Genomic DNA, 23000 nt, shown 5'->3' with positions numbered 1-23000 from the left:
TCAGCACAGCCCCATGCAGCTGGTCATCACCAGTCCTACCCACGTCCTGCAGGTTACAGAGCTGGTGTGGAGCCCTCCACACACCTGCTTAACAACTAGAAGTTTCAATTCCCATGCTGACGTGGTTTGAGGTGCTCTGGGATGCTCAGGGACTGGTCACATCAGCTGTCCCACAAGGACCAGTCAACTCAGCTCCCTGTATGAGAGACAGACTGGTGGGCTGCAGACACCCAACAGCCAGAACATCAGGTCTGAGCTACTAAGAGACCCTGTGACCACCGGGCAGGGATGAATCATCTGCTCCTTCTGAAGCAGCTTAATCAACTCCCCTGCATGTGGATCCCCACAGCAGGTCCAGCCTGAGCCCTCTACATATTAATGATTCCCTGGGACATAAAGCCCAGAGATTTTCCTTGGCACCAGGGTCCAGCATTTGCCCTGCACTCTCCCTGCCAGGTGCTGGGTGCTCTGGCCTAAGAAAGGCGGCAGAATCCCTCGGGACTGAGAGTCATTACATAAACAATACAGTAGGATCACGGGCGGTAATTGTAAAAGTGCCAGAGGTCTTGGCACTGGAGTCTGCCTCAGCAAAGGCCTCTATATGGAGACCCAAACAAAACAAACAAAAGCCCAAATTCTCTTGGTGCTTGATGAATAATAATAAATAGTAAATAATAACCCTAAGAGCCAACCTAGCAAGGCAGATGTGAGGCACCAGGGCAGCTCTGAGGAAACACCAGTCCTGTAGTAGTCGCCCTCCTTCCTCAGATTCAGTACAGTGAGCTCAGGTCACCAGGTTCCTGCAGGGTTAGGTCCAGGGGGAAGCCTGGATTTCTGTCAGGAATGTGCACACCCCACCCACCCAGTCAGATGGGTAGGAATTGCAGCCTTTGTACGTCCCTGGACTGGGATGTTCACCTGCTAAGTGAGCACACACCAACTCAAGCCCAGCGCCTCCTTGGTGCAGATCTCTCTTTAAGAGCTAAAGGCAAAAAAGAAGCAGATGGAGCTGAGCAAGGGAATCCAGGTAGGTGTGAGTCCAGAGAAGCCTCTCCCCAGCATCATCATTACAGTCTGGACTCAGAGTCCCCCACCTGTTCTGTGCAAGCTGAGCTCCCGGCAGGACACCGGGATAGCTGCTTGGCAGGGACAGGGGCTGAAACAAAGGGCCTAATTTAAGTATTTTTATAACTCGGTGCTTGTGACAGTGGGTTTAGCAGTTGCCAGCCATCTGGAATAAAGAATTACAGCCACCTCCCCTAATCCTATATTGCCTAAACCCTAAAGCTGGTTATGGTGCAAGGATGAGGCAGCAGGTTGGGAGGAGATAGTGATGGGAAGGTGGGGGTGGAGAAGGGACCGCAGGAAAATTGTCAAACTTATTTCTTTTTCCTGCAAGGTGCTGGGTGGCCCCAGATATGTCAGAAGTATTTTTTGCTAAGAATCAAGAGAAGATAGAATGAACAAAACCAGGGGAGAGGGGAGACAAGGAGTCCTCCATGACCACACAGTCGCATGCACCACACACACGCACACGCACACAGAGGCTTACTGGTCTGCGCAGGGCTGTCAGGTAAATTAGATCTGAAAGCTGACAATTTCTGACCATATTTCCTTGATTATTTCAAACAAATGCACACCAGCCGCTGTAAGGAGATTAAAGTGACATAAACGTCCCGAGTGGGAGGAGGGAGGGCAGAGAATTCAGGTCACCCCCATCCGTCCCCCATTTGACAGCCGCTATATCGCTATCCAATCCAATAAAAAAATCCCCCCCTTTTGCTTTAATTAATTTTACAGCTAGCTTGCTTAATTACTTTCAATCAAAATCCTCCTGCCATCGCAAAATTAGAGATGGTTGAGCTCCATTAGCCTAAATTCTTCATTTCCATATAGAAAGAGGCTCCCTGGGCAAAGCCAACAGGGCTCCCTCCTATTCTGGCTGCCATCGGACAGATGCCTGTCCCTCTGTCTGTCTCCAGCTCCTTGGGAGAAGGAAGGCGGGAAGGATACAGTCTTGCTCCCACCTTTCCCTTACAGAGAGCATCTCCTTGAGAGCCCTGCTCACAGGAGGCCTCTCTCACAGCAAAGAGCACAAGAAGTGAGGACAGCCTGCCCGCCTGGCCCTTCTGTGGCCGTGCTGGAACGAGCTTTTCCATGGCTGCACGAGGGAGCTGGATGGCCCAGGGCTTCTGCTGTGCTCCCAGCACATCCCAGACAGGATCTGGAAGGGACCCTACAGTTGGTTTGAGCAGTGCCACTGTCACCCCACATATGTGCAGGCATCAGTGACTCTGTGGACACATGGAAAGCACTTTGAGGGGACACAGGGGCAGATCATCTTACACCCAGCTGCTGTGGGTTTGGTACCTTCCTTCGGAATATCTGGCACTGTGGGCCACAGACCTGTGACATTCCTGCAGCTGCCACAGGCATCAGCAGCACCTCTCTCCTGAGAACAAATCCTGAACTGTCCTATTTTGGGGACAATGGAACCTCCTCTGAAGCACAGGGAGTGGCAGCAATAAGCCACATGGCACTGTAGAGGAGACAAGAGGAGACTGTGTGGAGAGGATGGATGCAGGAGGAAGCCCTGGAGGGAGCTGGACACTCTGGGAGCAGAGAAGAACCAGCTTCCTCTCAAAAGGAACTGGAATTATCCAGACCATTCCATGCTTTCCTCACACTTTCTCCCATCTCCTATGATCCTCTCCTTTTCCACACACCCAAACTATCTGCAGAGCAATGGTTCTACTGGAATTTTACCTGCCCTCAGTCGTCTGTGCAGGTACTGAGCCCTGGGGAGCAGCCAGTGGAGCCCAACCTGCTCCCTCCTGCCAGCACCTGCCCAGGCCACATGTCCCTGTCCCTGGAGCTGCAGGGAGGTCACACCAGCACCCCAGCCTCTGCACTCTCCCACCCTTCAGAAAGCTCACAGGGATTCACAGGCACCAGAAGCTCAACTCCCACCCAGCTCCAGGGAGGACAGGTCAAACCCTTCTTCTTTAAAACAAAATGAAGAAGAGACAAACACAGACCTATTTTGTTTATAAGCTTAAAACTGAATCCAATGGCGCATCTACCTGGGGATTTTAGATTAAATGGTTTAAGAAACTCAAATAGGCTTTTTAATCCGGTCAAATAAAAAGAGCCCCAAAGAAGCAAAGAATTCACCCTGCTGAGTCTCACACCTATGCAGACAGCCAGGCTTGAATGGCTTTCTTGCTCTCTGCCACTCCTCCCCATCCTGGCATGGGACAGAATGTATTTGCCAAAATCTGGAAGCTTAGGGTACACCCTGTTCAGCACTTGTAAAGACATCACTTTCCCATGGACAACCCACTTCTATCACACTCTGTAACACCTTTCTTCAGCCTTTCTGTGTCATTCTATGCTTATGCTGTTCAGTTGGGGCCTTCCCCCAACACCTGGCAATGCAAGTGCAGTGCCAGCCCTGCTTACATCACCAGTGCCAGCAATAAGCAATCCAAGAGATGACACCAAAACCCCTAATCCCCACTGAACACGCACACATAGGCACTGCTTCTCATATGAACTACATTCCTGAATGCTTCACAAGAGAAGACAAGGAGCCATGTGCCCCTGAGGTGCAGTGGGGACCAGCTGTGTCCAAGGGACACAGCAGCTGGACAGCCAGCCCAGGTCTGATGGATGGAGACCAACCCTACACAGACCTGGGGAGTGTGATGAACATCTGGAGCTGAATCCTGACAGAAACCAGCATGCAAAGGGGCTCTATTCTCTGCTGGATAACCACGTCTCCAGGACTTCCAGCCTCTGGTATCACATCTCACCAACTTTCCAGCAGAAATGGTCCTCTCTCCCCCACTGCTGCTGCTCACTCCGGAAGCGCTCAGAACCAGCCTTCCCCCGAACATGCTCTGCAATAAAATTCCCGACTTGTGTCTCGCCTGCTCCAATGCTCAGAGCAGCCAGGACAATAGAACAGAGAGGCCCTAAATCCACCAGACTCACCCTAAATAGCAATGGCCCATAATTTTGCCTGACATTCAGGAGCTTGTTATTCTTTCCCCTCGTCGCCTGGCTGGAGCTGTTCAGACCCATCAGTGTTATTCTATGCATTAAACGGGAAAAAAACCAACTCAACAACAACCCAGAGAGTTTCCAAGCCTGCCCAGTGAGGACTGAAGGGGCAGTGTCCAGAGCTGAGCTGGCAGTGGGAGAACAGGAGCAGCCCATGCCTCAAACCCAGACCCATCCACTCTGCAGGGGAACGGCATGAGTGGGTCCTGCAGAGACCCCCAGCAGGAACAAACACCCTATTCTCTGCTTCCATCCCTACCAAGGAAACTGTAATCTCTGCCAACCCTCCCCGTCCCCCACCTGGTGCCTGGGAAGGCTGCTGCCCACCCTTCCCCACCACCTGGCAGTGGGGAGCTTTCACCACAACAGTTTGGGGTTTGGGTTTTGGGGTTTTTTTCCCAGGCTGCCTCCAGCTGATTAAGGACCTGCAACAGGATGTAGGGATTACAGCGAAACCTGGCTGCAGATCAGCTGGGGCACGGAGCCAGAGGAGAGAGCCAGGGTTGCCCCCAGCCTGGCTGCCAAAGCGGCACTCGTCCTGCTGGGAGGCTCGGCTGGAACAGGGCCCCTGCCCTCGCTGGCTCTGCAGCCCACACTGACAAACATGCCCACAGGAAGGGCAGGGCTGCGAGGGCACGGGATCTGCGGCTCGCGGGGCTCTCTGCGCAGAGGAAAATCCCCACAGCCTCGCACTTTGTGCCCTCACCTCGGGCCAAACAGCAGCGCCAGGGGCAGGGGCACCCCCACCTCCTGATCTGAGCAGCCTGAGCTGGAGATGCCTCACGATTCCCTGGCATCTCTGCCAGAGTCTGCACCATGTTGAGCTTCTAGGGGGTATCCTGGAATAACACACTGCAAAATACTCTGTGCTGAGGTTTTAATCCAGGAAGAAGTGATCAGGGAAAGCAATAATCTCAGTTGGCACACAGAGCACAGCAGGATCTTGCTTCTGGGGAAGCATCAAGAGCAGAATTAGCTTCAAGGAAACTCTGGGGCTTTTTTTTTCTTCTGCTAACACTGATCCCTGCCTGGACCAGCAGCAGCAGCAGCAGCTCCCAGCATCTTTCTAAAGTGCCTGTCACTGCAATATCCAACTGCTGATATCCCCTAGGGGACATCCCCCCAAGCTTGGGTTTTCCACATCCCTCTTAGATTGGAGCAAGAGGGACAGCAGCAGTGGGAGCAGCCCTCCTGCTCTGACCTGGAGCTGTTAGCCTTGAGTCCTGTTTTAATCAGGTCTGGCAGAGCTGCTGCCTCGCTTCCCAGCCTGCCACCTCAGAGGGATGATTTGCCAGTGCCTTCTCAGAGAGCTCTGTGGAAATGCTTTGCAGAGCCGGAGTGTGCCTCTTCTTCGTGGCCAAACCCTCTGAGCTTCATGCTGGCACATCTCCCTCTCCTAGTGACCCCCAGGCTCTGTCTGTGTAAAGGAAATCATGAAGATGCCAGGACTTGGTCCTCTTTTCCAAGCGCTGCCTGGCGAGACCTGGCAGTAAGAGGGGGAAGCTGTGTGAAGCAGCAGGAGGAGGTGGAAATCTGTCTGGCAGCAGCAGCACAGAGACTTCTTAGTGCTGCCCACCAGACTCATTGTAGCAGAGAAACTCTGGAGTCAGCTCCTGCTGAGCCGGGGCTGCGGGGGAAAGCAGGAGTTGATATTGCAGGCAGAGACCACTGGGATACCGCTGAAAGCTGCTAAATATGACCAGGTTAGCACTTTAGTCTTTAATGGCAGGTCACCATTAATAAACCCAGGGCCCCAGGGTGCAGTACAGAGCCTGCCTCCCCCCCTCCCCAAAATACTCATTTCATTAACTTCTCTGTGCGCGGCGCTCAGCACCTGCCAGAGGCTGGGCAGCCAGGAGGGCTGGCAAGGGTTAAGGACATCTTATGGCAGAGCTAACTGCTCTTCAGAGAGGATGGAGAAAGACAAGTCTGCACACAGCATCCCTCTCCTGCCCACTGCTCCCCTCTGTGTCTCATTCCCCCAGCTGATGCTGGAGACCAGCCCACGGCTCTTGGTCCCACACGGCCAGGGCAGCCTGGGAAGGCTCTGGGTGGGGAAGCGCTGTCCCAGGCCCATGGCCATGGGGCTCAGTGCTGCTGAAGGACAGCCAGAAACAGGGCCCCCAACCCCAGCTCCAGCACCAAGTCCCTCTGGCCTTCAGGAAGTCACTTCCCATCACCGTGCCTTGCTCTCCCCATCTCTGGGAAGATGACAACAGCACTGAAGATGACAACAGCACTGAAGATGACAACAGCAGGGAGGGGCACAGGGAAATTACTTTGGATCCAGGCAGGAAGAAACACTAGTTGAATAGAGACTGGGAAAACAATAAAGGCCAAGTACTGCTTTTGGGGAGCCTGGACTGACCCGCAGGATTGCCCCAGTACACAAAAGAGTGAACTTGGCCATTGTAAAAGGTAAGCAGCAGAGAGGGGCCGGGGGAGCCAGCACAGGGTGGGACTACTCTGTCTCCACACGTGCCCCCCATTCTCTGCAGCCCCCCAGATGCTCCTGCAGAGCCTGGTCCCAGGCAGCAGCACAGAGGACAGATGACAAGGTGAGCAGCAAGCGGGAGGATGGAGCTTTGCTCCACCTGCTTCCACTGTCACACCGGCCATTTCCCAGAGGGATGGTGGGACGGAAGGAGGAACAAATATATGCTCCAGCTGCCAAAAATCCCATCCTATCGAGTCTCTATTGATCTGCCCTACTTGGCAACTGAAGCTGCAGCCACCGTCTGTGGTGCTTGATCAATAAGACCTGGGCAGACAGGGAGGGAGAGGCCCTTTTATGGGAAGGCGGTTCCTTATGGGGAAGTATTTTGATTTTTAGAAGGAGTGCAGAGTCAAGGAAGAGGAAATACTGGGACTGAAACTGCAGTTTCGTTTGAACTCATTTCAAATACCTGCTAAGCCACTTACACTGGGGACCTGGGGACCTCCTGCCATAGGAGCTGCCCCTGCCTCTGTCCTCTCTGTCCACCCAGGGGAGCCTCTCGCCCACCCTGGTGCTCTCAGCGCAGAGGTGCCAGCTCTAGAGATGGGCCAGTACATTCCTAATGCACAGCACAGACCCTGTGCCTGGTAATTCTCCAGGAGCTCCCTACGGATCTTCCCCAGGGACCTGGGGAGAGGCAGACATTCTGCAGCCGTGTGAGAAGGAATAGCCGTGCTGCTCAAAGAGCCTCTGGAGGTGCCTCGAGTCCCCGGGCTCCGGCGGGCCTGCCCACACCATTTCCACCCAGGGAAGCACCATGCCCTGCCTCAGCCTCTGCAGGAAAGGGATCACAGCCTGGTAAGACACAGTGAGCCAGGCAGGTCATGGACCAGGGAGCCGCTGACCGCCGCTGACCCTTTTATCCTTCTGTGCCTGGGGACCCCTTTCTTATGTCCAGGTCACGTAGCTGGGCCATACCTGCTGAGCTCCGGAGACCAGGTGACCTGCTGGAGGACAGCCCTGTGCTTGACTGCTCTGGTCACACTGGCATTCCGCTAACTTTACGCCCATAGCACCACCAGGAGAAGGCAGAAGAGGAGGAAATGTTTTTTGTAATAGAGAGGGCTGGGTAGGGCCACCTCCAGTGGCAGAAGTGCCCCATTTCCAAAGCCAAGAACGAGTGGCAGCTCGTCAGCTCCAATTAGAGCTGGCTGCAATGGGGACTGTGCATTGGGTGTCACCTCCAAATGCCCTTTGGATAGATGGGGGGGGTGGGGGGGGTGGGAAGAGAATCTGCAGTTGTTCCAACGTTTCTTGCTCAGCAGAACAACTGTTGCAGTCCTTTTAGTACAAACCCAGCAACTGTTCCCAAAAGCTCAGCCTCCTCAGGCTCCTGTCCTTAAAAAAAACCCACCAACCAATCTCCAAAATGACGGCTTCTGAGTCAGGGCAAAAATGTTATTAACAAAAACATCACTCAGGGGTGGGACACCTGCTCCCTGACAAGCAACTGGCCTGGCTGCCCATGGTTAGAGTATTACATCAGACCCCAAAAAGAGAAAGGAAAGGGAGGGAGAAGGGGAGAGAGTGGAAAAGAACAGACAGAGGGAGGATGACAGCAGAAGGGAGTAACAAAGACAAAGAAGAGCAGGAGAGGGGAAGCACAGAAAGAAAAGAGCAAGTGCGAGCGTATGTGAGAGACGGAGCAGGAGAGAGCGGGAGCGTGGGGGGAGCAGGGAAGTGTGCGGGAAGTGCCAGTGTGTGTGTGCAATAAAGTGTGGGAGTGCATCTGTGTGAGAGACTGCGAGCGTGTGCAGATGGCACAGACCGCAGCTAGCAGGAGGAAGAGAAGAGTAAGGAAGGGTGAATGATGCCATGAAAAGCAAAAAAATCTTGGAAAAGTGTAACAAGAAAATAGGGAGGAAGAGAGAAACAAAAGCTAAAGTGAAGGACATCGAACAAATGAGTCTGGTGAAGCAAGAGAGCAAAGATAAGAGCGGGGAGGGAGGGATGGGAAATGGAGATGGGGGCACTTGGGATGGGACAGAGCCAGGGTGAGGATCAGGAAGAGAGAGGAAAGGGAGAAGAGGACAGAAGAGAATAGAGGAATAAAAGAAACAAACAGGGGTGAGGGAGAGAAAGATGTCTATTAAAAACCTCAGTGCATAACACAAAATGTCAGGGTTTATAGCTTCATTCTTGGCATTGCTGGTACTGAGAACCCCACACAGAAATGTCACTGCTTGTCATGTTTAATCACCTGCTATTTGTTAACACCTTCACTGCAAGGAGTCTGCCCCTCACCCCTTGCAGGCTCTCCTTTTGGAGAATAAACTGTGAAAACATGCCTCTGCCTTGCATTCTCACGGGACACTTTCAGCTGCAGCCCAGGCTGGGCAGGGGAGGCTGGGCAGGGCCAGCACTCGGGGCATGGCTGTTTGACTTCCAGATGGGGCTTTTGGCACAGGGCAGGGCTTCTGCAGGGGCAGCTTAACACATCAGGGAGCAGAATAGGAGAGAGGATGCTCCGGGGAGTGTGGGAGGATGCTGGGACCAGAGGGAGCAGGTGAGTGAGGTGGGTTTGGAGGTACAGTGACTTCAGGGAAGAGTGAGAGACAGGAGTGAGAGGGGAAGGCTCAGCTCATACAATCAAGGTGCACAGGGGCACAGAGCAGCAGGGTACAGGGCCCTTCTCCTGTTGGAAAAGCCCCTATGCTCCCATCCCAGTCATGTCCTGTGCTGAACACATACAAATAAAATCCCTGAAATCCGTGCAAGTCTAGAATTCTCCAATCTGATTGCTTAAGCAGCAACTGTCACATAAAAGCAAACATCCAAAGCCATTAAATGTGCAGTTACAGTTCCTTGCTCTGGCATCTGCGCTGGTGACTTTGCTCCAGTTCCTCCCAAAGCTGTGGACTGATGGTTTTCCCCTGTGTCAGGCACTTGTGCCCATGCTGTCTGTGCTTCCCACCCAGCCACATACTGTCTGTCTGACATCACACTGCACTGCTAGAGAAAATATTTTGAGGTCATCACTCGACAAGACTTTTCCCTACTGGAAAAAGTTTGATTTCTTTCCTTTCCAACTGGAAAAAAATCAAAAATGCTCCCCTCCATAAGGCAGAGCTCTCCCATACCAGCAGTGAAGATGAAAATCTTATTCTACAATTTTCAGGCTTATGAAAAGAAATCGACCCCCCACCTAAATGAACCAAAATTTAAAGATGTGTGTGTGAGGACCGTTGGTGCAGATATTCAGGTGTAACCAAAGAATGGTGATCAGCCCTGTTTCAACACAAATGAGGACTCTGCTTCAGCACAGTCCTTGCCCCACACTCTGAACTGCTAATGTCAGTGTGCAGTGGTTTGGAAGTGCTGATGCCACTGAAGTCAGACTTCCCCCCTTGAAAATGAAGAGAATTTGGGGAGTCAAAGAAATGACAACGGAAAGAGCGGTAAGGGGAGCCTAAGTGCATTTACACTCTTTTCATGCATTCAGACAACAGAAAAGGTAAGAGAAGCCATGGGTTCCCTGAAGAGCACAAGGCTTTCTGCTCCAGCCCCCCTGACTGCTGGGTGCCAGGTCCTTGTGTGCCCAGACCCTCCATGGAAATGGCACCAGAGCCAAGGACTGCAGCACCGAGGGGCTTCCTGCAGCTGGTGTCATCCAGGTAATGAGGACGTGATAGACTGCAGAAACTTGGAGCTCAATCTCTCTCCAATCCCTACAACACAACTTTAAAATCCACATTAGGTCCTCCAGGACTAGATGTGGGACTGAAGTAAAACCATCAAGCCCAAACCAGGCAGCTCTGGAAAGCCAAGCTCCAGAGCATGCTGGCACCTCACACCTTGGTCTCTGGTAGCGACAGCAGGGTGTTTCCACTCAAAGTTTCTTCCTTGCAACAGTGTTTTGTTGGTCTTTTCTGATTGACATCCTCATTAGTTTCCTAAAGCAAGCGCCTCCATCTCAATCTCACATTCTTGAGGAGCTCCAAGGATGGCTGGGAAGCTCCTGCACTGCTGCTACTGTCGGGTCCTGCACTGAGGACAGAGAGGTTGCTCCATCCAGACCCTTCTCCAGACACCCACAGCTCCCCAAAAATTCCACAAATAAATTCAAGCCCAGTTTCTGTGCCCACAGACAACTGGATTGACACATGAGCCCAGCCAGCAGCCACTGCCTTCTGCACAGGGGGGGCTCAGCCCAAAACAGAGCAGAGTGGGCTCTGCCCCTGCCCCAAAGGGCTGGCACAAGCCCCAGGAGCCACCCCAAGTCCTATTCTGGGAACAGGAACAGAACACACAAGGGCCTCCCACTGGCCTTTCGCCAAGGATAAAATTCACCCTTCTGAACACAGGCCAAGATGATCTAAAGTGACTACTGACTTTTGTTGCCCAACTTGAGTCACCTTAAATGGGCCTATTTTCAAAGTGTCAGTGCTGAGCACAACTTAGAATCGGGCTCTTTAAGATGCCTAATACGACAGGTCCAGTCACTGCTGTAACAAGAAAGGCCATTATTCCTCTCTTGTGTGACTTCTTCCAGTCTGGCCAGGCCTTTTATCTTTTTTCCTCTCCCCTCCCTTCTCCTTGTTCTTTTCTTTTTCAGCTTTTTATGAATTTCTGTCAGCTTTCCTCCCTCTCCCCTCCTCAAGGTCATGCAGCTCATTTCCACGTTGAACATTTACTCAGCAAGCCAGGTCCTTTCACAGGCTCTCACCACAAATATGCTTTCTGATAAAGTCTGCAGAAAAGAAACTGTAAAACCCAAAACAATGTCAGAAATAAATAATAAAAAAAAAAATCCCACCAGGGCAAAACGGGGCTGTGACAGGGCAGACTCAACAGAGAGAGCTAGCAGGTAAAGCAGTGGCACTGCAGTTCTGTGACTGTTTTCTTGCTCTCCTTTATACTTTGCTTTTCTGAATATTTCTGTTTTGCTGTCAGTGCTGTGCCACCTATATGAGTGGGACTGTTATTTTTAACCTCTTTTCATCCACAAATAAACTCACCCTTATTAACAGGTCAGAATCCTCTCAGCCCGTGGGCACCTGCTCCCTCATGGCAGCGATCGACCACCTCAAACCCAACATCTCCTCATCTAAGCTCCAGTGCTGTTTGGCCTCCATGGCCGCTGAGAAATTATAGGGAAAAGTAACTTTGCTGGTTTTTTGCCACTCAGGTCATGTTTTTATACCCAAGAGTTCATCTGGCCCAAAATTTCCCAAAGGAAGAGAGGCCACCATCTCCTTGCTGGCCAAATCAGTTTTGGGATAACAAGCACATGGTAACAAAAGGCTCCCACCTTCCAAGAGCCCTGAGGGGTTCCCTGAGGGCCACTGCCTGGTGGGAAGTGAGCTGAAAACAGTTCTCTTCCTTCTCTTGAAGGCTCTGCCTTCTCCTCACTCCAGAGCTGCTGCTTTAGGTTTCTTTATTTTGCTACTTGCTTTTTAGGAGCCCACAATTAAAAGCCAGAAATCTGGGGATTCCTCCTAGCAGGAGAGACCCAATTCCCAGCCGTGCTGCCCACAGCTCTCCCCTGATTTCTACCAATGGCCTAAAGGCATCCCCCACTGTCCCAGGTGAGAGCTCCCACCCACTCCCCAGCCCACAGTCACTGCTGGCAGTGCCTGCTGGGGACCTGGCTATCCTGTTTCCATGGCATCTGACCTTCTCCTGGAGGCTGCAGAAATATGGCCTTCCACAAACAGGTATTTCCACCTAGGAAGCCTCAAACCAGAGTCACAGTACTCTAGGTTGTGCTGGCTCAGGTAGCTGGCTGTGAATACCTTGGGATTGTCAGTCCTGCTTTAGGAACTGTGCAGAGCCATGGCTCTGCAGGGGAGCACCACAGCCCACACCAGGTACCTCAGCAAGGGCCATGTTCCTGTTATAGGAACAAGTATTTGGGCCCTAAACTAAACAGAAACAGAAAGTTACAAATTTTCAGACAGTCAGAGCCCTGAAAGAAAACACAGAAGAAGTACACTCTTATTTCGAGTGGTTTTGTCCACTTGCAGCTCTGCCTTACGGCGCAGCAGCGGGGAGAGCAGCGCACGGGTGGCAGTGACATTGTCCCGAGTGTCAGCACACTCCAGCGGAGCAGGGCAGAATGCTGTGGGATGCTGTAGGAGAGGCTGGGCACTGAGCTGGTGTCACTGCACTGTGCACGGGCTCCTGTGACCCTTCTGTCTCCCTGGCACGGCCCGTCTCGTCTCACTGAGTGCTGCTCGCCCTCCTCCCTCCCAGCGCGCACATGGCTTTAATGTTTTTATTACCTGTTTGACTCGCTGCCTTATTGCTTCTCCTCTTAATGGGGCTGTAACCGTGGAAACGAGGAATAAACGGCCACCAGAAAATGAGATGATTAAACAGGTCACCCTGGCAAAACAAACTCTGTGCTCACACAGCCCAGGCTGTGTGTGCAGTTTCTGTCCAGGGAAATGCAGGTGGGAGAGGGTGGAAGGGCTGGAGCAGGCTCCTGGAACGAGCACATCAGTGAGAGGTGCCTCCTCAGAGAAGTGCGAGGAGTGGGGCTGTGAGCTTCCCAGCAAAGACACGCAGAAAATGGAAAGGTTTGCTGAGGGAAGATGGGAGACAGCGAGGACAAGACACATTCGTGTAACTGGGGAAAAAATAGCCACTAAGAAGAGTATAAATAGGCTGGACCGAAAACAAAACGTAAGTCTGAGACAAGCTGGTGTCCTCTGTTGTCTCTGTCTCTGGCATTACCCATGACTGCCTCATGGCAGCTCCCAAGGGAGCACAGAGGCTGCTCTCCAGGTCCCTGGGGCACAGCTCCAGCACCCTCCTGTCCCTGCTGAGCCGCCAAGCTGCTCTGGTGCTGCCCTGGCAAAGGCACGGCGCTATCCAGTCAAGCACGGCCAGGACCACAAGGAATGGAGCATCTCCTGCAGCACAAACCTGGCTTTCCCAGAGCCAGCTGTGGCCACTGTGCTCAGAGGTCCTTTTCTGAAGCTGGGAGGAGAGGGACAGGACCATGAGAGGCAGGAGGAAACGAGCACGGCTGGGTCGGTGGCCAGGCCTGAGCAGATGCCCTGCACCACAGCCTCCTCATGCCAGGGAGCGATGGCTGCTCCACACCAGCAGCACAAGGATGAGGGGAGGGGGTCCTCGTGTTTCCATGGGTGCTAACATCTGAAGGAGATCTCTCAGTCAAGCTGAGAGGTTCAGACCAAATGAGTTTCAGACCAGAATGTTATTTGTCGAAAACAAAAATAAAACCCCAAAACACACACACACGGCAATCAAAAAAGCACAATCACAAACCAACATTTAAAGTAGTGAGGATCCTGCCAGAATCCCCATCCTGTCCCAACCTGTCCAAACCCAGACTCATTGGGTGCTGGCAGTCTGGGAAGAGCAGACTTACTCCACCAAGAGCAACAAATTCAGCAGAAGAAATTGGAACGGCAAAGCTTGGCGAGGTAGAGATGTGAGACAACTGCTTGGAGCATACAGGCGAGTGGTTGTGCTTTCTTTCAAAAAAAACCAGCAGGTGGTTTATGAAAAGGGCCCTATTCTTTAGAGTAATTTGAGCCATATTTCATTGTTTGATAGAAAAATCCTAATATTCATGACCTCCTTTAACTGGAAGAAGTTTGCTCATCTGAATATCAGCCCACAGAAAAATGGGAAAATGAAAAATAGAGTAAGACAATGGAAGGGGGGGGAAGGAAAGGGAAAGCAAGACAGAATCAAAGACAGAATGGAAGTCCAGGAGAGTGACAAAGAGTGACAGGTCTGTGGGAATATGGAAAGGAAGAAGGACATAAAGGAAAGCTATTTAGTAAGAAAAGTTAAATAGTGCAGCATAAAAAAGGCTGAGAAAAGCAGAGTGAGTGACAGAAAACACAGCAAGAGCGAGCAAAGGAGCTTTCCCCTAAAGTTTCCAAGTGCATGGATCAACTTTGCAGAACTGGGATTCTTGTCCTACTGAGTTTCAGTTAAAAATATTCATACGCAATCAAGGAGCAAAATCAGCAAAAGCAAAATCCCTTTCCCCAGCCTCTGCTCCCTCACCCTCTTCCAATCCAGTCCTCCTCTGCTAACATCTGCTGCCTGCCTTCGGGACATGCAGATGGTAATTACTCCAGGAGCAGCTTCCTCTCCTTCCCCTGCTTGCAGAGGGCCACTTGGAAGAGAGCTTGGAGCCATGGAAAGATACCACACACACCTTCACAACACATGGCCAGGAGAAGGGCATGTGGGAGCCAGGGCACGCCCAGAGAACTTGATAGCACAGGGGTGGGAGGTGGGTGGGTGAAAAGATGAAGATGTTTGTCTACAACACACACCAATAAAACATCCACCTGGTCCAAAGGTGGGGAGCCTGGGGAGAAGCTGGCTTGAGAGGTGGAACTGCTCGTGCTCCTCCAGACAGGGGAAGGGGTGCTGGAGGAGAGGTGTGCTGGGGAAGCACAGGCAGCAGGAAGAGGAGGAGGAGTAGGAGGAAGGCTGCCCTGGGCGAGGCAGCTCAGGGAGTGGATTCATACAGGCATGGAGCTGGCAAACACCAGGCAGAGAGGTGGAGCTGCTTTAATGAGAAGATGCTTCTATGACTCAGGCCTCAAAGGGATTGGTACTTTATTATTTTATTTTTCCATAATAAATTATGCCCTGGGATGCCAGGTCCTGCCGGGTTTTTCTGGAAATACCAGACAAAAGCTGGTGTTGCTACCTGGCTTTTGACAGTTTCCCATGTATGGAAGCTGAAAGCTCCTAATTCTTCCTCTGCTCTGCCCTGGCCCATCCAGTTTTGGGAGCAGGGCTGACACCACTGCACCACTCCAAGACAGCAGCCCAGCTGGAGCTCTTCAGCTCCCAGCCCGGGTCCTGGGGAGGTCCCCATCACAAACCAGCCCGGACCCAGTGGGGCAGGAGGCTCAGGAGCTCCCAGGCAGCTCCGGGAGCGGGCTCAGCTCTCCCCCAGCCCAGGCACCCCACCCCAGCTGCAGGGAGGAGCACTCGTGCCCGACCCCGCACCCTCCATGGACTGCAGCCAGCCCTCAGCACTTATCTCCATCCCCGAGCGCCCAGCCCTGGCTCTGGGCTGCACCATGATTATGCCCACTTTATAGATTAGGAGTTATTCATCCTACACCAAATCCTCAGACTCTGCCATGTCTCACAGACCTGTTCTGGAGCTTTTTGTTAGTTTTAGGCTGAACTTGGCCCTAGTTCAGCTCAGAAACTCGTGTTACAAAAAGCCCCTGTACAGCTGTCTGCCTGAAGCTGTGGACCAAGCTGATGCCAAGGCCACCAGCAGCAGACTGGGGGGAGCACAGAGACACCCAACACACAGGGCAGACACCACCCTCACCTTCTCTTGCTGCCAAGAAGGATTCATTCATGGCAACGATGATGCAAGTGCACAGAACCAGAGCGTTCATCATGGCAATGCCTTGAGAGAGCAGCCTGGGGAACATGAGGTTCAGCACAGCACCGACACGTGAGTGTCCGGGAGCGTGGAGGTGGGTGAGTGTCTGGGGCAGACCTGCATGTTCAGGACAGAGTGACAGGGATGTAGGTGTTGGGTGTGGGGAACACCTCCAGAAATGCGCCACCAGAGCTTGGTGTTTTTACTGATTTCACAAGAGAGGCTCTGCTAAAATGTCACCTCTCCAAAGCAAAACATGAGCATGTTGGTGAATCATCTCTTCACACCCCAAAACCAGGAATGGGTGGCAAAGCTCTCTAGTGAGGCACCAAATCCTCAGGGGATTGTCATAAAATGCACCCAGTGACCTTAGTCTTCCCATCCTTTTCCCTTGTATCTCCTGTTCTCCACCCTTTGCTTTCTCTTGCCAACCTGCATGGGTTGTTCAGCTTTTATTCCAAGCATGAAACTGCCTTAGGACTGGAAGCTTTAAGCAGTTTCCCAGCCTCCAGAAATTTTCTGGTTTTGTTTCTCCACAGCAGAGCAAACAATTGCTTTGGTACCTAGCCACCACACCTAACTCCTAAATGCAACGAGAACTTGGAATTCTTTGGGAAACTTCTACAGGAACATATTTTACGTGAGTGAAACGCATGTTTTTTGTTCGCTATAACTATTTCTTCCTGAAGGGACTTGACAAACTTTTATTTTCTGGAATCACCACATGAAGAAAGATGGAAAGTCCCTCGAGGGAGAGATGAAGACTGGTGCCAGGTTAACACATGGAAAGAGGTGTTGACAGCTGGAGTCAGCCTCTGAGATCTCTATGGATGGGCAACAAGGGGCTCCACAGCGTGGGTGAGGGAAAAGCATCACCATCCCACTCCAAAACACACTCTGCTCTGCAGATAAAGCCTGTGCTTACATGGAACAGCAGCCTAGACCCTCACCTGTGATCAGCACTCCTGCCTGTTCCAACCAGCAGCTCCTGCCAGGGACCAGCAGCCCACCCACAAGAGCTGCACAAAGGAGATGAAGCCCCAGGGTACCAATCCCAGCTGCAGCCCTGCCCTGTGACCATCTGTCAGCCCAAAGATGGGCCCTGTCCAGAGAAGCTTTGCGTAGCCCCTGGGCTTTGCCCATCCAGGGACTGCCCTGTCGCCCTGCCACATCCACCTCCTGCAGCACCACGATGACCTGGCCCAGCCCTTCACCCACCTGTGCCCCTCCAGCACCTGAGCACTGTGCACCTTCTACATCCTCAAGCCAGTCCCCGCTGCTGTTCCAGCCTGTGGATCACTGGTCAAGCAGGAATGGGGATTAGAAACCAGCAAGTGTTTCTTTTGTTACCAATTTCTTCCTCCTTCTCCCCTGCGAGCCCTCGGAGACAAAACAGGGAGCAACAAGGTCCTGGTGCAAGGGGCTCTCCATCCTCGAAATGGATTTTACCTGTCTCTGAAAGCTGCCTCCATCTCTCACCCCCCATAGCTTTCTCCCTAGGGAAATCAGCCTAAAAGGGGCTAATGGAACAATGTCCCTCTCTCTCCCCCCTCTCATTTTCTCTCTTTTTTTTTATTAGCATTTGTGGAATTTATTCCCAAACTCTCCTAATCTTTCGTACACAACCATTTGATTTGCATAACCCAGCCCCCTCTCATAAAAACTGGCTGCTAGTTTAATTAAAAAATGTAAATTTGCTGTCATCTCGGGGCCTAGTGAATTAGGACGACATCGGCATTTTTTATTGCTGAAGACGTCCAAATTGATCCAGTCCGCACTGAACCGGAGGGGAGGAGACGGTGCCGCGTGGGACTTTTGGCTGGAGCTTCTGCCCCTCCCCTGCTTCCAGCCAAGCCTCCTCTGCCCCCTCTTTGCTTTGCAAAGTGCAGCTGAGGACGAGGACATTGGTTCTCCCAAACCTCAGCTGGATCGGCGAGCACGGCCTCTGCAATGTCAGCACTTCTGGGAGCTGAGCCCTGGGTGGCACCTGAGCTCTCCAAACCTTGGGAAGGGCTGCATCTTCAAACCCTGGCAGGGAGGGAGGGAGGGAAGGAGCCCAGGTGGAGGTGGGACATGCAGCACAGGCAATAGTTATCTTCACCTACTACAGGACTTTTCATTACTTTCCAGACACTTTCAACCAACTTTTCAGAGGGCGCCTAAACTGTAGGCTGCACAGCAGCCCAGGGGTATGATTTGATGTCAGAGGGAGAGTCAAAGTGGCCACAAAGGCTCTCGCTGGGAGGACAGCCAAGTGCAAAAAGTGGGACAGAAAAGGCTGTGTAGGCAAAGCCCTGAGATCCAATCGCAGGAAAGAGGACTCCGGGTAGAAGCATAAACAATTTAGCAAAACAGAAAGAGAAACTGATGATTTGGAAACTACACATCAATTATGGGATCCCCTCCAGTCGAGGTATCTGTACCATTCGAGCCAGTTTCAGTACAAGTTGCCTCTCCCCCCGGGACTCTGTGTCTCATGAATGGTGTAGTACCTGCACACATCAGAGTGGACCCCACTCTGTCACTGGCAGACCTGGCTTGGAAGGACTCATGAGATACAGCAGACAGAGCACAGGTGAGGAAACAGGAGTTCATCTCAGAGACCAACCTTCTGGCCTTTTTGTGAGTTATCTCTCTGTAGTGCCAAAGCAGTAGAAACACTCCTATGGACTTCAAGCAGCTCTGAAGCATGTTCTCCAAGTTATAGCTGGGTGCTGCTTGTTCCATTTGGGGAAGGTTAATCTCTGCCCTGCTAAACCCTTCTCCCAAGGAACAATCTTCACTTGGTAGGCTTAAGCCCTTGAATGCTTTCCACCCAACAAGTATCTCACAGAACTACTGAAAAGGGACATGAACACCCAAACCAATTGCCTGGGAACCTTTTGCAGAGCATGAGCTCACGAATGACACCAACCTTGACTGAGCCAATGTCTCCCAAAAAATCTGGTAAAAAAAACCCCAAACAAGTTGCCACCAGCCCAAATAAGGTGTTTCTATCCACGGGGTGTTTCAAACAACAGCAGTGATTTGACAAAGACACCAAATGACCCTTTGAGTGGGAAATTGGCTATTCCCCCGCCCATTTACCATAGGTGTTTTGGTCCTCATTCTGAGGTCAGTTCCTGTAATCTCATAACTAGGATAACTAGGCTGGGGAACACTGTCCCAAAGGAAGTGACAAGTACCCAGTCAGTCAAGGTATTTAAAACCAGACTCACAGAAAGTCACATGTAGGGAACATCTTGCCACATTCCTGCGCAGATGGACTCAGTCCACAAATTCTTTTCAGCCCTTAACCATTATTAACACTTCTGATCCTAGAAGGTCCATGCATGGACTGACTGGGCTGAGAAAGCCCTCAGCAAGAGCAGACTGTCAGACCCCACATACTGAGTCCCTCTGGGAAAGAAACCCCTCTGGACTTGCCTCTGCCAGCTGGCAGCTCCGTACCAGCAGCCCTCGGGCACTGCCTCTGGAGAGCCACTGCCTCAGGGCTTGGAGAGAATTCAAGAGGCAGCGACTGAGGGAGATAAGCTGGCCCAAGTAGATAAGGGTTAGAGGTGGTGATTATGGGGCAGGTCTTTGCCCCAAGATCATGACAAGACGGGTTCACCCACACACAGATCATAATGCTGACTTGAAGAGATCTCCCCGATCCTCATTTCCATGGCTTACTGCAGCCCCGGGTTCCCACACCGGAGACCAAAGCCCCACGCGTTCCCTGGGCGCAGCCGTGGCGAGGCCGAGCACCCACAGCGCTCGTGAGGCGAGGGAGGGTCCCTGTTTTGGGGAGGGGGAGCCCCCGGGGCCGCGCTCCGCCGGCAGAGGGCGCTGCAGCGCCGGGGCACGGGCCTGCCCGCCGGGGCACGGCCCTGCCCGGCCTGGCCCGCCCCGGCCCGGCCTGGCCCGGCCCGGCGGGCAGTGCCACGGCTCCTCGGGATGGAGAGCGGGGTAAATCACTGCTCATTGCTCTTTGAAGCATCGGCCCTCCTGCAGTTTCACCACATCCTTAACTCCTGAGCTGCCCACGCAGCATCCCAGCTTCTTGATCTAGAAGGGTGGCAGCCGCACGCCCACGGCTGGACCCAAGCAGAGCTGGCATGTCTCGCTCACAGGTGGAAGTGGCTCCCGAGCCACTCGGTTCCTGATATCAATGGTAGAAATAAGTAAATAAATGGAATAAACGATGGCAAAATTATCCTCTCACTCACAATATCAGAGTACATAGTTCAGGCCCAGTCAATCATCAACCAGTTTATTACCATCTTACTCCTTATTAAAAAAAAACAGCACACACACTCTCTAACAGTAATTACCTGGACCATGGCACATTGCCAGCACAGGCCTGTTTGGCTCATTGCTGCCATTTGGTTTTTAAATGGCAAAGAATGGTTTACACCATTTTGGAGGAGCAGGTGTAGTTGTGTTAGCCAGTACGGGGCCATGGTGGTGGGACCTGGTCCCAAAGAGAAAGGTAACATCACCTAAGGGACAGATTCCTACCAAACTCTGAATTTGCACATTTTGTCAAATCTAAATGAGACTGTGATCCAGATGGTCCAAGGATTGGAAAACCCACCAACACTTTGAGCCCCGAAGCTCCTGGCTGCAATCACACTCCAGCCTGATGGAGACCTGTCCATCATCACACCCAGCAGGGCCCCCAGCCCAGTCCAGCCCAGCCCAGCACCAGGCCGGAACCTACTCCCCATCCTGATACCTGATCAAAAACCAGTGGACAAGCCACAGAAAGCTACAATCAAAAACACGCCCAACCCCAGTACTAGGGCCTGTAATCTAAAACCAAAACATTGCCCCAGCCTGGCCACCTTTCCTCCTCCCTTCATGATGTGAAGGGGTGGGGGAGGTCTCATACACCTCACATGGAAGGACAAAAACAAACCCATCCCAGATATGCCCAGGCTGAATAAAACCAAAAAACAACTCATTAAATGTAATAAGCAGCCTCTTCATCTGACACTGCCTTGTCCCAAATAAATTAAATTCCTTTTCATTTAGGCAGTACAGGAACCTGACAAGCAACCTTTACCACCGACACGCCAGAGCTCAGGAGGGGGGAAAATATGAAAGAGAAAACAACCCACACAACTTACAACAAATACAAAGGCAGAATCATTTCAAAACCCCCATAAACTTCCCCTCCGCATCCTCTCACGGCCGGCCCGCTCCTCTCCCCGCTGCCCCGGCCCGCGGGGGCCGCGCTGCCGGGAAGGACCGACGGAGGGACCAGAGCCCCCGGCTCACCTCGGCGGGGCCGGGAGAGCGGGGCCGAAGCGGCGGCGGGCGCGGGAGCAACTTCCGTAAAACAAGTGAAAGAAGCAAAGTGAAAGAGGCGGCGAGCCCCCCGCCGCACCGCACCGCGCCGCACCTGGCGCGGCCCCCGCGCCCCGCTCCGCCCGGCCCGCAGCCCTGCACCGCGCACCCGGCCAACAAAAGTTTCGGTGCGGCGGCGGCCCCGCGTCCGGAGAGACTGCGCTGCCCGCAGCGCCGGCCCCGCGGCTCGGAGCGGCACAGCTGCGGAGGGGCGGCCGCGGCGGACAGCGCTGCGCTCCGCACCGCCCGGCGCGGGGGCACCGGCACCGGCGGCCGCACCGACCGGGGGCTCCGCCGAGAGGCGGGCGGGGGGCTGGGGGCAGGAAAAGGACAATTGTGCTGTACTTACCATAGTCGGAGAGACGAAAGCCGAATTCACTTAAATAATCAACTTTCATAATACTTAATTAATACCTAATTGCAGCTGATTGCTCCCGAATAACAAGTTGTTTAAAGCACTGATGTCATTGCCGTGCCGGTCCTCCCCGAGTCACTTTGGCAGCGGGGCCGGGGGCGGGCGCGCCGCGCGGGGGGCGGTGACTGGCGGCCGGCGGAGCCGCCCCCTCGCCGGGCCCGGCGCCGGGGGCAGGTGCGGGGCCGGGACGGCTTGGATCGGGTCGGGTCGGGTCGGGCCGGGCTGGGGGGCAGCGGCGGCGGGGTTACCTCGGGCGGAGCCGGAGCGCGGCCCTCGCGCACCCCGCGGCGGTCCCGGCACGGCGGGCAAGGAGCGCGGGGCTGCCCCGCACGCAGGGCCGCCCGCCGGGACCAGCCTGGCCGCGGTGCCCCGCAGCCATCGCTGCCGGCCGCCGCCGCCACCCGCCCCGCGGCCGCGGCGCTGGCTCCTCCGGAAGCCCCGGGGCGGCGGGGACGGAGCCGCCGGCGCGGAGCAGACCGCAAACCACGAGGGGATGGAGGGAGGGGGCGTACGGGGCCGGAGGAGAGGAGCGGCAGCGGTGCCCTGGGTACCGGGCACGGCAGGAGCCGCGGGCGGGTTTGCCCCGGCAGCGCCGTCCCACGCGGGTCCGGGCTCGGCCGTGCGGTGCGCAGCGCGCACCGAGCAGGACTGGAGCCCTCGGGGCACTGGTGGCCGCCACCTGCGGGTGTCACAACCCCGGACGCATCTTGCCCTCAGGAAGATCACGGCGCTCTACCCCTGAACGCCGGGCCCACGGGAGGCGGGGGGAAGGGGGCCCTTTTGCAGTGAATTTCCTCATTTTTTTTGGCTTTATTTTTCTAAGTAGCAAAGAATGCGAGGGAGGTTCTGAGAGGCGTGTTGGGTAAACACAGATATAAGCCTCTTTCTTTAAAACAAACGAGCAGATTATTTACCTGATTAAATAGGTATTTTGAGCAGGTTGTAGGCTGTTTTTGTGAACACACCACGTTTGGCTCCAGGATTTTGGCAGAGCTGGGCTCCTCACCGGGGCTCACACAGAGCTGCCCATGGACTTACCAGCTCTTAAATCCTTTTTATAAGCAGAACTTAATGTGCTTCCCAAAGGAGGCCAGCATCATTACCCCACTAGGGATGGGGAAACTGAGGCACTAGTGAGGGAAGTGACTCGCCAGAAGTGGCTGGACAGGTTAGTCACAGGGCTGGAAGGAGCCCAGGTGTGTTTGGCTCCATGCACCAGGATGTGCTGCACCCTGATAGTGTCCTGAGCCCACAGACGCAACACAAACCGTAGCTCATCACCTCAGCAGTGCTGCATTTGCATGGACAAAAACGCACAGGCAGCAATGCAGGCCAGAGGGCAG

General features: G+C 53.4%; 1 protein-coding gene across 1 annotated transcript in view; it reads right to left on the bottom strand.

Annotated features, from left to right (window-relative positions):
- Positions 1–21720, bottom strand: part of CASZ1 (castor zinc finger 1) — an 84657-nt gene extending 62937 nt beyond the window's left edge. The window contains exon 1 of the mRNA XM_077190308.1: positions 21592–21720. Coding sequence (XP_077046423.1) covers positions 21592–21640 — 49 coding nt within the window. The 5' untranslated portion in view covers positions 21641–21720. The remainder of the gene's footprint in view (positions 1–21591) is intronic.
- Positions 21721–23000: the final 1280 nt, after the last annotated feature.

The sequence above is a fragment of the Agelaius phoeniceus genome, chromosome 24 (assembly GCF_051311805.1).
Source record: "Agelaius phoeniceus isolate bAgePho1 chromosome 24, bAgePho1.hap1, whole genome shotgun sequence".
NCBI lineage: Eukaryota > Metazoa > Chordata > Aves > Passeriformes > Icteridae > Agelaius > Agelaius phoeniceus.
This window is presented reverse-complemented; position numbering and strand designations above follow the sequence as displayed.